This window comes from Salmo trutta, chromosome 3 (genome assembly GCF_901001165.1).
Source record: "Salmo trutta chromosome 3, fSalTru1.1, whole genome shotgun sequence".
Lineage (NCBI taxonomy): Eukaryota > Metazoa > Chordata > Actinopteri > Salmoniformes > Salmonidae > Salmo > Salmo trutta.
In genome coordinates, this window is record NC_042959.1 from 66777312 (window position 1) to 66792633 (window position 15322).

Genomic DNA, 15322 nt, shown 5'->3' on the forward strand with positions numbered 1-15322 from the left:
CTACACAACAGATGCTGAGTCATATGCACTCAGCTGGACTCAGTTATGGAAGCTTTGACTTTACAGGCTGGTCAAATAGCTACTTGACAGTCATCTTCAGCTGTGTCTCACCTCCGTGGGAGAGCACCTGGAGGTATGGCTCCAGGACACTCATGTTGACGTGGTACTCCTGTCCTGCGACGCAGAACCTTCTCCAGCGGCGCCCCCTGTTGTCCACCTGGTCTAGCTCCATGGAGCCCATCTCTGCCTGCTCCATCACCGAGGTGCCTGAGACACCATCCTCCCCCCGGCCCAGCCGCGGCAGGTCATCTGGAGGGTCATCAGAGGTCAGATGAAGGTCAAGAATAGTGGGATTAGATTGTGCAAGCATCATACCATTCCATTTCAGAATGGAATAGAAGAATACTATGTTCCAAATTGGAATTTCTCTCTCTCACACTCTCTTTCCTACTTTCTCTGTTTTCTGACCTCCCAGTACAGTTCATTCTACCCCCACACCCCCTCAGTCTCTCTCCCCACCCTCATACCTCCCACTCTCGCTTTCACCTTCCCACTCCAGTTCGTGCAAGCCGTCTTTCTCTGTCATCCTCCCACTCAAGTCCTCTCTCACCCTCCCACTCCAGTTCTTGTCTCCTCTCTCACCCTCCCACTCCAGTTCTTGTCTCCTCTCTCACCCTCCCACTCCAGTTCTTGTCTCCTCTCTCACCCTCCCACTCCAGTTCTTGTCTCCTCTCTCACCCTCCCACTCCAGTTCTTGTCTCCTCTCTCACCCTCCCACTCCAGTTCTTGTCTCCTCTCTCACCCTCCCACTCCAGTTCGTGCATGCTGTCAGGGAAGTTGCAGGACTCGCTGTCCGAGGGCGTCTCCAGGGCCTCCAGGTTGATGTCCAGCTCTGTGTCATCTTCGTCGGGTGAGAGGGCGGCGGCAGAGTACCCGGTGTCCCCCGACTTCACGCTGCGGTCCGCTGAGTCGGTGCGGGACAGGGTCAGGCTGAGGGTGGGCGCCACCAGACGCTTCTTCCTTATGGGCTTTTCTGACAGGGCCAGGCTGGTGGGTGGAGCTGGGGGAGTAGCACACACACAGGTATTGTGGGATATGGTGCCGTACTTTTGGAATTAGGCCTTTGCAGACATATGGGTATTAGGGATTTACCTGGTCTCTCTGCATTTTCTCCTGGGGTCTCAGGACTATGGGCATCTTCAGGAAGAGGTCTAGGGGGGGTATACAAAATACTTGAAAAAGCTTAGTACTGCTTTCTTACCCGGTCATAACCAAAAAGCATTCTTTGCAGGGACCTCAAATATTGTTTAAGATTGTCATGGTGAACAGGCTGGGGTTTCCAGTTCATGTGGTCAGGGGGTAAGGTTAAAGGTCAGGGTTAGGTTTGTCTCTGACCTGGGGAACTCCTCATCCTGCCATTCCTCCCTCAGCTCCATGTCCTGGATGTAGGAAGCAGCCTTCGCCCCCTCTGGACTCCTACAGAACAGACAGCATATCACAGTACATTCAATAGTCTTCAAATCCTTTGCTGTACATGCTGTAATAATCAAAGATTCAACAACAGTCTATAGTCCTTAAGAGCTCAAATAAGACAAAGTCTGACAGACACTGATGAAGGCCACTGCCCAAACGCATGTACCGTGTTTTTAATGTGATGATGCCAAATTAATAAAGTCTTATTTGTAAAGTGCCTGTCCAACATTACGCACGAATCACAAGGTCGAACCATTGCCATATGTTCATTGGTCACCAGGGGAGAACGACTCCCCCATCTCATTGAAACCAAGGAAGTTCAAGGCCGACTGTGGTACTGCAGGCATTGTTAGCAGAAACAGGATTATAGGGATGGGCATTTGACATTTTTGGATTGTTCTAGTACTCGCATAATGTGCATTTATCTATATTTATCATAACTATTAGTGCTATATAAGATGAATTTATTGAAACTGTAAAATCAACTGGTTATATTATGTGGTGGAACACAATCTTCAAAAAGGCAGTAACCTCAGCAGTGGCGCTTGCATAGAAGCCTATGGCTGTGCAATGGCACACACACACACACACAAACACGCACACTGAGAAGAGTCCTCAAGTTCTCCCTCAGCTCACTCCAGTGCTCAGAGAGTACACAGACACAATCACGTCCAAGTGCAGAAGAGTGAGAGAGAAAAACTAACAATGTAGAAGCTTGCAACTTGTCTTACTCCATGTGTGTCCTCTGGCTGTCATTGGTCTAGACTGCCTCTGCCAGTGGACACACTTGACAAGGTTTCAGGACCACTGCAAGAGTCAAACAGCACCCTCTGTGACTGTGCCTCCAGTACTCCATGGAAGAGTGGTTCACAAAGTAGACCCACCAGCTGCATGCATAATGCATGCACCCTTGGCACATATGTACAGTATGTCTGCTGATCACTTCCCTATATTGCGTTTACATTTACATTACATTTAGAGCGACTTTCAAATTGGTGCATTCACCTTAAGATATCCAGTGGAACAACCACTTTACAATAGTACATCTATATCTTTTTTTTGGGGGGGGGGGGGGTAGCGGGGGAGGGTTAGAAGGATTACTTAATCCTATCCCAGGTATTCCTTAAAGAGTTGGGGTTTCAGGTGTCTCCGGAAGGTGCTGAGGGATGGGCATTATATGCATTTGGTTTGCTAACTTGCTAAGTGGCTAGATGTCAAGATCAAGCTTCTTGGTTACAGTAGATAGTCTTGGTTTAGAAGACTCCCAGCTGTCACTTAAAAATTAAAACAAAGTGATAAGCAAATGCTAGATGCACCAATAAATTGGCAATGATAAAATAATTATAATATGTCCAACTGTAGGCCCTATATAGAAAGAAATGAAGAATCGTGAAACTACAGTAAGTTTATCCATATAGTTTAAGCACTTTGTGTCATTACACAGTATTAACATGTAGTAAACTAACTTTACACAACTGTATTCAAGCCGTCAACTGGATTATACATTGCTTCCACATCAGCTTCCCGTCTCCAACCTAGTTCTACAGTAGTTACACAATGCCTTTGTAAAGATAGACTCACCGATACGCAAAGCAACTGAGCATAGCCTACCTTTCACCCTTTCCTCTGTATAAACGCGCACTCATGCAGACATCACGATTAAAAGATGAGTAAAAAAAACGTTAAAAAAATGTTGATCAAGAAGATAAGTCATTTCAAAGTCGTCAATTGTAAACACTCCGACGTTCGCACAAGTACAGTGTTCTGACGACCCAACCACACAGCAAACAATACATTAGCTTAGCCAATCAGAGGGCTTTGTACGTGCTCGGCTGGTGACACGTTCACCACACCTGAGTGACTGAGAACTTTCTGATCTATCACTCATCGCAACTGGTAAACACATCAAAATGAGCAGATCCGTAGAGAAATAGTTGAGTATCTCAATGCAGCAGAGTCTCAATCTCTTACCACACTGAAAGGAAACACATTTCGGCAACAATAACAGTTCCTGTTTACTCAACTATCATAAAAAATGGTATTGCCTTCTCCTGATTAGTTTTTTTAAACGAGAATGACACATCAATAGAACCATCTCGAGAGCCTGTATGTGCATGGTTTGATGAGTCAACCCAGCTGAACTCGTGACAGTAAGGTTTAGCTGCGTTGGTTTGTGAGATGTGGTCCGAGTATAAACTCATGATATATTTAATTATATAAAATGTGGCCGTCCCGTTATGACGTGAACGTTGTGGCACTGAATACCTGAACATCTTGTGAGATTGGAACATAGGGGGTTTACAGGGTGTGTGTGTGCGTGTCTGTGTTGCAACCAACCAGTGAACAGATCTCAACTCAATTGAACACTTACGGGAGATTCTGAGCGCTCATGAGACAGCGTTTCCCACCACCATCTACAAAACACCAAATGATGCAATGTCTCGTTGAATAATGGTGTCTCCATCCCTCCAATAGCGTTCCAGATACTTGTAGAATCTATGCCAAGGCGCATTGAAGCTGTTCTGGGTCGTGGTGGCCCAACGCAATATTAAGACACGTTTGGTGTTTTTTTGGCAGGTACCTGTAGACGCGTGTAAAAAAGCTGTTAATAGCTGCTCGTGGTGGGAAGGGAAGACAACCTCTGTGTTCTTGCATTGTTCCCGATGAAGCATGCCCAGGGTGTATACTCTATCTTCCATTGTACTCTATGTTAAGGAAACCTGATCTTGTGATGGCCACGGCCTGTCGAGGCGGTTATTGAAGCCTCTGCCTATAAGAGGACAGGAGTAGATAGCGGGGATTAACCTAACGCAAAGAAAACTCCGATTCAAACTCCCTTTCCGACAGCATTATAATGTCAAAATATGTTCCTTCATCACCTAATATGGAGTTTCGCTGAGCAACTCTCTCATTTACTCCCGTTACAGCCGGTATGTAGCCTACTTCCAAAAAGCAACGGAAAAAATGCCTCTTCACCTCCAATCTATCCACCTCCGGCAGATAGACTGGTGACAATATACAGAAGGGATATGGAAGGAATTCGGAGGCAACTAATGATGACATCAGAGATACAGTGGCAGTTTTTCTGTACCTCGCAGTACAAGTATCAGACAGAGACTAAGATCAGTATGTTTCATTCCAATTACCGGTATATTAATTATAGGCCTAAACCAAATGTCTATGTAGTGGCATTATTACTTCACCCCAGACACTGTTCGTGAATCCTGTCAACAGCTCACAAAATACAGTGGTGGAAGTTTCCCTTTAGTCCATGTACATCTTAGTTATAAAACAAACATTGGCAATTACTAAGCCCATGCATGAATCAAAAGCTTTGTCAGCTTTGCAACGCCAGCGATTCAGCACTGAGGAAGTCATTAGAGCAGAGACTCCCAGGAGGGATGCCATCTTTATCGTCACTACTGGCCTGGTTAGTGTCAGAGTGGCTTGTGATTTCCCATTTCTCCTTTTGTTAACCCCTGTCCATTGTCCAGAGAGCAGGTCATATGACATGGAGTCTAGAGGGTGTAAAGGAGATAGATACAACACTCACACTTCTATACTCCTTTTTTCCCTCTAGCAATTGAAATTCACTACTCCATATTTCCCTCTAGCAATTGAAATGAGCTGAAACACTGATACCACTTAGTTTTTGTTTCAGGAAACCCACACCGCTATGAGCGTCACTTCACATTTGTTACACACACTGGTTGTGAAACTATGGGTTTCCACAGAATAAACTAGCACAGTGGTAGATACATTCAGTTTAATCACTTACCCATTTAGCATGTACTGGTCCCCCTGGTCTGTATAGGTCCCCATATCGTCCACCCTGTGAGTGAGATCAGATGATTATTACAGCACTGAATGGGTACCTCCAGGAACTAGTGTTTCTGGCAAAACAAGACAGCCTGCTGGCTCATCTGCCTTTCTCATGAGGAAGTCTGATGTGGGTGTGTTTGTGTGGATGTGTCAGTGAATTCACCCTCTTCCTGTCCCTACAGGTTTTTCTGCATTTCAGCAGGACCTGTTGTGGTTGCTTCCCTATTGCCTAAGGCTAAGCTCACCTGGGCAGCTATGGTGCCTAGTCGTCAGATTGAAACATGTTTAGCTAGAGCCTCGCAGATAGAAATGCACAGCATAGAATAAACAAACATTTGTACTCTGCATAATGGAGGTTTGTCCATTCTATACATTACATTTCTATCTGCAGTGTTCTAAACATTGCATCCCATTGAATGTGCCTCAGTTCTCCCACAGTCAGGGAGGAGTTAAGGATAGGAGGGAGGTAGGCTTGGGCAATATACTGTTTATACCAGGGTATTTAGAAAAATACCAACGGTATGATTTTCAATACCATTATTTGGGTTGGGGGCACCCCCACCTCGCAGGGCCTGCCGCGTTTCAACTTAAGTATAACTATAAGAAATACATGATATCCAGCTCAGGCCTCCAGCTATGCATTTGGTTTGCTAACTTGCTAAGTGGCTAAATGTCAAGATCAAGCTTCTTGATTACAGTAGAGACATTCAATGCCCTCCTGGATGAAGATTCCTGTTGCCTAATTTGTTTTGTGCGTAAAAAAGAAGTGTGCACTTCCGGTAATACGTATACCCCGGTATGGTACAGAAACGGTATGAACATTTGGATACGGCCTAACTCTAGAGGAAGGCAGACAGATACCACACTGGGAAGACCTCCATGGTCCCAACATCCTCCACATCACACATACCGAGTTGAAATAACAAGGACAAAGCAGGATAAGAAACTTTAATACTATTTAACCCTTTTCAACATTTCAGGTGAAACCATTACATTTAACTGTAAAACTTTAGTCAGCTGGTTTCCAAATGATTAAAACCTGAAATGTTTCACCTGATTGTCCTTCATAACATCTGCTAATGGTCTAACCTTGACTGAAATCTACTCTACCTTTTGGTGTAGATTATAGCTAGATCTCAAAGAACACTGTTCTCATCAGTTTGGAGCATTTTATGAAATAAACAGTCATTTAATTAGACTACATCAGGCCTGGAAGTACCTTGAGAGGTTCTGGGGAGTCCTAGTCTCAGATAAGTATTATATTCAAAGCAATATCATTGGTACCAAGTGCTTTAACACAATAAAGCAGAAGTTACTGTATCTTCTTGCGATACAATTGCATATAATCAGATAATTCTTAAATAATATTTTTTTAAATTATGTTTACATACATTTGGAGAGGATACAGTATTATAATGGTGTTTTGAATCAGAAGAACATTCAAAACTGATTTATTATCAATAAAACAGTCAGTCAAGGAATAATGTCTAGCTATCTCTAGCAATAACTATACAACACAAACACTTTACTTCAACGTCAAACTGCTTATCAATTATGTAAAATCAACACTGCATATCATGCAGAGTGACACTATTTGGACAGTCCATCTGTAGATGCTCTACAGACTATCACATTTCAACTAACTATGTACTAAACGCCAACCTTAACCTAACCCTAAACTTAACTTTTACCCTTACCCTAAGCTTAGTAAGCAGCTGCTTATCAACAGATAGTTTGACCATCTACAGCTGGACTATCCAAATAAAGTAGGGCCGCATATTGGTTTAGGCATCTATCATAAAAATCTTTCTATACACATTAGTATAGGGCACAGTGCCTAGATGTCAAGATCAGGCTTCTTGGTTACAGTAGAGACATTCAATGCCCTCCTGGATTAAGATCCCTGTTGCCTTCGTACACAGACTACATATTGGTTTAGGCATCCATCACAAAAATGTTCATACACACATTAGTCTAGGCTGCACACACACTCTTGGGGAGAAGAGAGAGTGGATATATTTTCTCAAATCTACAGCAAAATGTATTTCCCGGAAACATTTTTCCATTAACAGAGTTCCCACGTAAATGTCTTATTCCCATTTAAGGATGAAAGCATCGGTGTCACTAATATTTGATTATTTAACCTTTATTTAACGAGACAAGTCAGTTAAGAACAAATTCTTATTACAATGACGGCCTAGCCGGCCAAACCTTAACCCGGACGACGCTGGGACAACTGTGCGCCGCCCCATGGGACTCCCAATCATGGCCAGTTGTGATACAGCCTGGAATCGAACCAGGGTCTGTAGTGATGCCTCTAGCACTGAGATGCAGTGCCTTGGACCACTGCGCCACTCGGGAGCCCCCCCCATATAAAGCACGGGTGTCACTAACGTAAAGCACGGGTGTCACTAACGTAAAGCACTAACGTAAAGCACGGGTGTCACTAACGTAAAGCACGGGTGTCACTAACGTAAAGCACGGGTGTCACTAACGTAAAGCACGGGTGTCACTAACGTAAAGCACGGGTGTCACTAACGTAAAGCACGGGTGTCACTAACGTAAAGCACGGGTGTCACTAACGTAAAGCATGGGTGTCACTAATGTAAAGCACAGGTGTCACTAACGTAAAGCACGGGTGTCACTAATGTAAAGCACAGGTGTCACTAACGTAACGCACAGGTGTCACTAATATTTTCAATACATTTCCATCATCTCCAATATGATTGCCAGTGGATTGTTTACTCCTCTGGATTGGGAACAGTGTGCCTCCCAGTCCTTGTCCCAGCGGATCAATGTTGTGCCTACCTTAACACCCTGCACAGTCACAAACAATCTGTACTGACTGGTCTGAATCCTGTTGCGAGAACTCTCTGACCATCCAGCTGTTATACAGGTTAGTGAGCTTGGATGCTCCGCTGACCACCAGGAGTGTGAGTGACATCAGAGTCCCCCTGCGTTCTCCTCTTCGCTGGCCATCTTGCTGAACTTCTCCGTCAGAGCTTCAGCGCTGATCTTGGGCAGCCCGTTGTCAAGGGGACAGCCCTCCACCAGACTGTTCATAGGGGTGGGGGGGAAGTACAAGTCCTCCTCTATCCCAGCATCTTCAGTGCACGCTCGTTGCCGTGGTGCCTCGTAGCTCTCTTCTAGGTTCCCACAATGCACCTCTCTTCGCTCCCTGTCCCTCAGGAAGTCCTTGATGATGGGCAGCACCTTCTTCCTGGAGGCCAACGTGTTGCCCTGGAGATAAGCCCTGATGTCCGAGTAAGGGCTGCTCATTGGACTCAGGCTCAGACTAGGGCTCCGGGCTTGCTCCAAGGCTTGGCTCATCTGCAGGACATCAAAGACCATTCAGTTGATCATATAAAGTAGACATTGTAAAAAACAACCCTGGCAACCCAAAGCTTACTATCAACTCTTCATAATGACTTACTTTAACTCTAGATAGTCAACTCTATGGGATCATGTCTGATTGGGATGGTGTAGTTCTTACCTCCCCCCTGTAGAGGGTGCTGGAGCTGTAGACGGCCAGCTGCCTGAAGGGCTCCTTGTTATCGTTGAAGGAGATCGTCATGGCCACCACCAGGTTGTAGCTGTGCTTGTGGCAGAACTCACAGAGCTCTTGCTGTAAGCTTTGTCTCTGTAGAAAAGCCTGAAGGACAACATTTATAGATATTACAGTTTGTTTGTGAATCTCAGTATAAACTCAAGTGTACCTGTTGAGTCCCTTTATAAGTTCACATGAAGAGACAGGCACAGGGTTTGTGCCTTTTTACTTGTGGGTGGTTCCACCTGATTGGACATGTGGGGGGGTGATCTTCATGAACTAGGTGCAACATCCCACCTTTACGTTTTGAGTGTCTGAAGGGTGCCTCAGGCAGTAACACGGGGAAGTGTCTGAAGGGTGCGTCAGGCAGTAACACGGGGAAGTGTCTGAAGGGTGCGTCTGGCAGTAACACGGGGAAGTGTCTGAAGGGTGCGTCAGGCAGTAACACGGGGAAGTGTCTGAAGGGTGCGTCAGGCAGTAACACGGGGAAGTGTCTGAAGGGTGCGTTTGGCAGTAACACGGGGAAGTGTCTGAAGGGTGCGTCTGGCAGTAACACGGGGAAGTGTCTGAAGGGTGCGTCAGGCAGTAACACGGGGAAGTGTCTGAAGGGTGCGTCAGGCAGTAACACGGGGAAGTGTCTGAAGGGTGCGTCTGGCAGTAACACAAGGAAGTGTCTGAAGGGTGTGTCAGGCAGTAACACGGGGAAGTGTCTGAAGGGTGCGTTTGGCAGTAACACGGGGAAGTGTCTGAAGGGTGCGTTTGGCAGTAACACGGGGAAGTGTCTGAAGGGTGCGTCAGGCAGTAACACGGGGAAGTGTCTGAAGGGTGCGTCTGGCAGTAACACAAGGAAGTGTCTGAAGGGTGTGTCAGGCAGTAACACGGGGAAGTGTCTGAAGGGTGCGTCAGGCAGTAACACGGGGAAGTGTCTGAAGGGTGCGTCAGGCAGTAACACGGGGAAGTGTCTGAAGGGTGCGTCAGGCAGTAACACGGGGAAGTGTCTGAAGGGTGCGTCAGGCAGTAACACGGGGAAGTGTCTGAAGGGTGCGTCTGGCAGTAACACGGGGAAGTGTCTGAAGGGTGCGTCTGGCAGTAACACAAGGAAGTGTCTGAAGGGTGCGTCAGGCAGTAACACGGGGAAGTGTCTGAAGGGTGCGTCAGGCAGTAACACGGGGAAGTGTCTGAAGGGTGCGTCAGGCAGTAACACGGGGAAGTGTCTGAAGGGTGCGTCAGGCAGTAACACAAGGAAGTGTCTGAAGGGTGCGTCAGGCAGTAACACGGGGAAGTGTCTGAAGGGTGTGTCAGGCAGTAACACGGGGAAGTGTCTGAAGGGTGCGTCAGGCAGTAACACGGGGAAGTGTCTGAAGGGTGCGTCTGGCAGTAACACGGGGAAGTGTCTGAAGGGTGCGTCTGGCAGTAACACAGGGAAGTGTCTGAAGGGTGCGTCAGGCAGTAACACGGGGAAGTGTCTGAAGGGTGCGTCTGGCAGTAACACGGGGAAGTGTCTGAAGGGTGTGTCAGGCAGTAAGACAGGGAAAGACTCTGATAACTTGAGGACTGTGTTCAGTTTTGATCTGAAGTGAGATTCTGTAAATAATTCATAGGTGAAACATGTGCATTGTGAGATGGCATAATGCAGTAGAACTGGGTACATGATAGTATTTGAACCATGTTATTATCCACCAGTAGTAGGTATAACCTTGTGATGTATCACATAGTGAATAGTTAAGATGCACACCCACCTCCAGTGTCATATATATCACACTGACTGCCAGTTTTAAATCTCCTTCCGATGCCACCTTCATGTCTTTCAGTAGCATCTGTTCTGTGGTGAGACCTGGGAACACGAGCAAAAAAACATTGTAGGTCTCCCTCTCCTTCATACGTAAACATGGCATTTATCATGGGATGATTATCGTTCTAATCTGAGAGGCAAAAATCACATCCACAAGGCTGAGCTTCAAGTATTAATTCTGGGGTGTTTACCGGACACGTCAAATTTAGCATTCTGCAAGGACTGGAAGAGGACGCCCCTTGGTGGCAGGTTGGGGAAGTGCGTCTCCAGGAGGACAGCGTACTGGCTGTCTTTAGGGGTGACTTTCCCTGCCTCTGGGGCCATGTTCACACAGTCTAACACTATGGTGCCTGTGATCACAAAGAACAGGATGTCAGTCTCTTCACACAGTGACACAGTTAAAGGTATAGTTCACCAAATACTGACATGATTTCCACATACATCAGTTATATTTCTGGTTACCATATAAGAGCTGGGCCACCTGTTGGTTGAGGACTTCAGGGGCTTTCTGGATGATCCGTTCTGTCACCAGGGTGGTGCAGGAGCCCACCGTCTCCACGGTAACGGGACAGGAGGGAGAGGGCTTCCTCTCCAGGAGGTGATGGTCGATCACCTCCAACACTGCCTCATCTAGATCCCGGTCAGAGCTGCAACAGACAGTCAGTCAGTCAGTCAGTCAGTCAGTCAGAGACTTTAGTCAAGCTATTTCAAGGAGTCTCTAGGTCAGTGTAGCTTTTGTAGAGATACAGGTGATGATCACATGGGGAAGTGTTTACGTCCTGGATGACTGTCAGTGGACAGGGGTTAAGGTGTCATGGTTGACCCTGACCTGGGCAGCACGTTGTGGTCCACCAGTGTGAGGTCCAGCCGGCCGGCCCGGTGTAGACTCCCCAGGTCCACCTCGTCCCGGAACACCAGGTCATCCTGGGAGAGGCCACTCTCTCTCAGCAGGAAGGCATTGTCCGTGCGCAGCGGGAACTCTTGCCGGGGAATGTTCAGAACGGGAAGAGGAATTTTCCCAGAATCAAGTGTCTGGGAGGGGGGAGAGAGAGGTGTTATAACACCTGACGCTTGCTCTGTTGAATCATTCTCAACACATGGGTCGAGTCCAAATGATGGGGTGGGTTACTCTCACCTTGGACAGGAAGTATGCGTAGGCCAGAGCTGACACCATGGAGTCCAGGTCACAGGACTCGTTCCCCAGGACCACATGGAACCCTGGGCTGCCATCTGCGTTCCCCTAAGGAGGGTAGAGTGAGATGAATACAGTCACAAGAATATCCAACTCCTATGAGGGGATTTACCATGAGAAAATACATGGCAGTCTATCCATTACTCTTGTAATGGGCCTTCAAAGGCAATCAGATGTGTCTTAGTGAGTGGACAGTGCTATGTGGACAAGCTGTGTGTGTGTGTGTGTGTGTGTGTGTGTGTGTGTGTGTGTGTGTGTGTGGTAATGTCAATGCACGTCACGATGATGCTGTTCACTGGAGATGAGGTACTCTCGGTTCTGCACAATGTCCCCCATCCTAGAGTAAAACCCTGGACACTGTTTGAATAGCCTTCTGAAGGGTCAATGGCAGATCCCAGTGCAGCCTAAAGTGGATGAGCTAAGGGCTGACTTCATTCCCCTGCCTGAAGGCTCTGGCTAGCTCTTTGTCAATTAGCCTTAGGCTAATTCCATCAATGACCTCAGTAGAGCAGACTGTGATGTAATGGCTAAGCTACATGACGTCCTGCTAACTCCACTACATGTTCTTGTTGAATGTTTTAATGTGGAGTTGAGAAACAAGTAGGGTGTTTCATTTTCCCAGAGCATGACCGTCTGTGACAGCGGCACGAGTCATGGGTGCCAGAGCTAGGGCCTAACAGAGACAGCTTGTTGTGATAACAAAAGCCGGTCATGTGACAATTAGCCAGTCTACAGCCTGAAGCCTAGCAGCAGGTAGCCTAGCAGTTAAGAGCGTTGGGCCAGTAATCGAAACGTTGCTGGTTCAAATCCCCGAGCCGACTAGGTGAAACAATAAAATCGATGTGCCCTTAGAGCAAGGCACTTAATCCTAATTGGTCCTGTAAATCACCCTGGATAAGAGTGTCTGCTAAAATGTTCCCAGTCAGTGAGGGGATTATTAACATGCTGCCCTCCCCTGAACACTCAGTAGGTCAGCATGGAGGTATAGGGAAGGGACATCAGCCATCTGTTGCAGATCAAGAGTAAACAGAGTACTGAAGTAACTCAACTAGACAGGTGAAAGAAAATTCTCAGGAAGCATCCACCATATAACCCAGTCTCATCTATCCACCATATAACCCAGTCTCATCTATCCACCATATGACCCAGTCTCATCTATCCACCATATGACCCAGTCTCATCTATCCACCATATGACCCAGTCTCATCTATCCACCATATAACCCAGTCTCATCTATCCACCATATGACCCAGTCTCATCTATCCACCATATGACCCAGTCTCATCTATCCACCATATGACCCAGTCTCATCTATCCACCATATGACCCAGTCTCATCTATCCACCATATGACCCAGTCTCATCTATCCACCATATAACCCAGTCTCATCTATCCACCATATGACCCAGTCTCATCTATCCACCATATAACCCAGTCTCATCTATCCACCATATAACCCAGTCTCATCTATCCACCATATGACCCAGTCTCATCTATCCACCATATGACCCAGTCTCATCTATCCACCATATGACCCAGTCTCATCAATCCACCATATGACCCAGTCTCATCAATCCACCATATGACCCAGTCTCATCTATCCACCATATGACCCAGTCTCATCTATCCACCATATAACCCAGTCTCATCTATCCACCATATGACCCAGTCTCATCTATCCACCATATGACCCAGTCTCATCTATCCACCATATGACCCAGTCTCATCTATCCACCATATGACCCAGTCTCATCTATCCACCATATGACCCAGTCTCATCTATCCACCATATAACCCAGTCTCATCTATCCACCATATAACCCAGTCTCATCTATCCACCATATGACCCAGTCTCATCTATCCACCATATAACCCAGTCTCATCTATCCACCATATAACCCAGTCTCATCTATCCACGATGTTTTCAGATTGATGCAGAAGGAGAAGAAGCCACTGTTAACTATTGAAATGCACCGCGCCTGTCTTTCATTTGCCATTAGACTTCTCTCTCAACCCAGCCCCCCCATGTACACACTGGATAGTACATCTGCAATAAGAGCCCTCTGTGTGTGCTGGTGCTGACTTCTCTTCCCCCTCACTGAACACTGAGTAAATAAGGTGTGACCTCTGAGGCGCTATAAACACCCTTTGATCTTACTCATCTAGATTGGGCTTGTTTTGAACCCAAACAATGCATTTTTCCTTAAGGTCAAGAGCCCGACATCAAGACTCTCAAATTAAAGCCATCGTGTAAATGTAAGTGTGGGAGACATTCAAAGCAAAACAATGCACGTGAGCATATTGACACCTGAGAGGCAGCTGACAGGCAGCTGACCCTACAATAAATGTACTTTCATGGTCCATTGCAATTGAACAATTATATTTGTTTGAATATCACTGAAATATATAATGCAACATAATGAAGCAGTGTATGAGTTACATTTAACGCAATTATGTGATCACGTGACAGTGCTAATTTACTTGGCTAGCCAACTAGCTAGCTGTAATTACAGTCTATGTACAGTACAAATGTAGCTAGTGTACGGTGACAACTGTCTCAGTCTGATCTAATTTGTTGCGCATGCACGAGCCCTGAAGCAACACCGTGACCATGCGGCAGGCTGCTGTCACACTGCCCTACTGTTTTTAAATGACAAGTCTTTCGACTTGATCTACTCGGAATGTAATGTCTAGCTGGCTTTCTCCTGATATCTCTGAAAACTCCACTAATTGAATTTGTCCATCAAATGTACATGTCGAAGTTATTTAGAAAAGACTACATATCTAGCTGACGTTAGCCGTTAAGACAAACTAAACATTGAAAATGGATAAAGCAAGCAAACCGCGCGACCACCAGAAACAGTCGATGTTCCTACCTTCAGCACATTGCGACAGCTTTTTAAAAATATATCCATGGTTATCGGATGCACTACGTAAAGACAGTCTGAAATTACAGTTTGCTAGTTGTCTTTGTTGCATATAGCTAACAATAGCTGTATCTGCACGTCTCAGGAATAAAAAGACTGCACTGTAAGTTTGAAATGTTAATGTCCAAGAGTGGTGCGTGACTCGTCTTGGGCTGAAGTGACGTTCAAAGACGTGACGTGGTATTATGGGTAGTGTAGTATTCAAATATGGTTTACAAACTGGTCGTTTCAAAGAGAACTGTTGTAGCAAAGATTTTTATAACTAAACCAAGATAGACCACAGCCTCTCGCTTCCAATGTGAACAAATGAGCCATAGTGGGCAGAACAAGAAAGGGGGGCAGAGCCAAATACGAGCTAGCGAGATCCTATTGGCGCGTTCTAGCGTTGTCTTCATATTTCCGTTAGGGAACGCCTACTCTGAAGTGCGCGTGTGCAATAACTTAATTTGCATTTGCACTCCTAAACAACGCGACTTTTGAAAACTTTTGCAAGGGTAAAGTCTACAAACCTTAGTCCACTCTGTTCATAACATATTCCAGTTTTGGGAACAGAAAACTGTATTGAGATC

General features: G+C 46.1%; 2 protein-coding genes across 3 annotated transcripts in view; both read right to left on the reverse strand.

Annotated features, from left to right (window-relative positions):
• The window catches only part of LOC115184789 (BCL2/adenovirus E1B 19 kDa protein-interacting protein 2), a 31539-nt gene extending 26124 nt beyond the window's left edge, over window positions 1-5415 (reverse strand). Inside the window, exons 1-5 of one of the 2 annotated variants that reach the window (XM_029745448.1) lie at window positions 5252-5415; window positions 1396-1476; window positions 1153-1211; window positions 803-1060; window positions 112-309 (exon numbers count right to left, since the gene is read on the reverse strand). In XM_029745448.1, the coding sequence (XP_029601308.1) occupies window positions 112-309; window positions 803-1060; window positions 1153-1211; window positions 1396-1476; window positions 5252-5295 (640 nt within the window). In that variant the 5' untranslated portion in view covers window positions 5296-5415. Of the gene's footprint in view, window positions 1-111; window positions 310-802; window positions 1061-1152; window positions 1212-1395; window positions 1477-3084; window positions 3389-5251 lie in introns of those variants that run through there. The other variant, XM_029745449.1, reaches the window with a different exon arrangement.
• A 2572-nt stretch (window positions 5416-7987) lies between these two features.
• Window positions 7988-14905, reverse strand: LOC115184851 (exopolyphosphatase PRUNE1). The gene is made up of 8 exons (XM_029745453.1): window positions 14703-14905; window positions 11770-11874; window positions 11464-11666; window positions 11097-11281; window positions 10826-10984; window positions 10582-10676; window positions 8789-8947; window positions 7988-8625 (listed from the first exon to the last, which is right to left on the reverse strand). The coding sequence occupies exons 1-8, from the start codon at window positions 14739-14741 to the stop codon at window positions 8239-8241; spliced, it is 1332 nt and encodes a 443-aa protein (XP_029601313.1). The 5' UTR covers window positions 14742-14905; the 3' UTR covers window positions 7988-8238.
• Window positions 14906-15322: the final 417 nt, after the last annotated feature.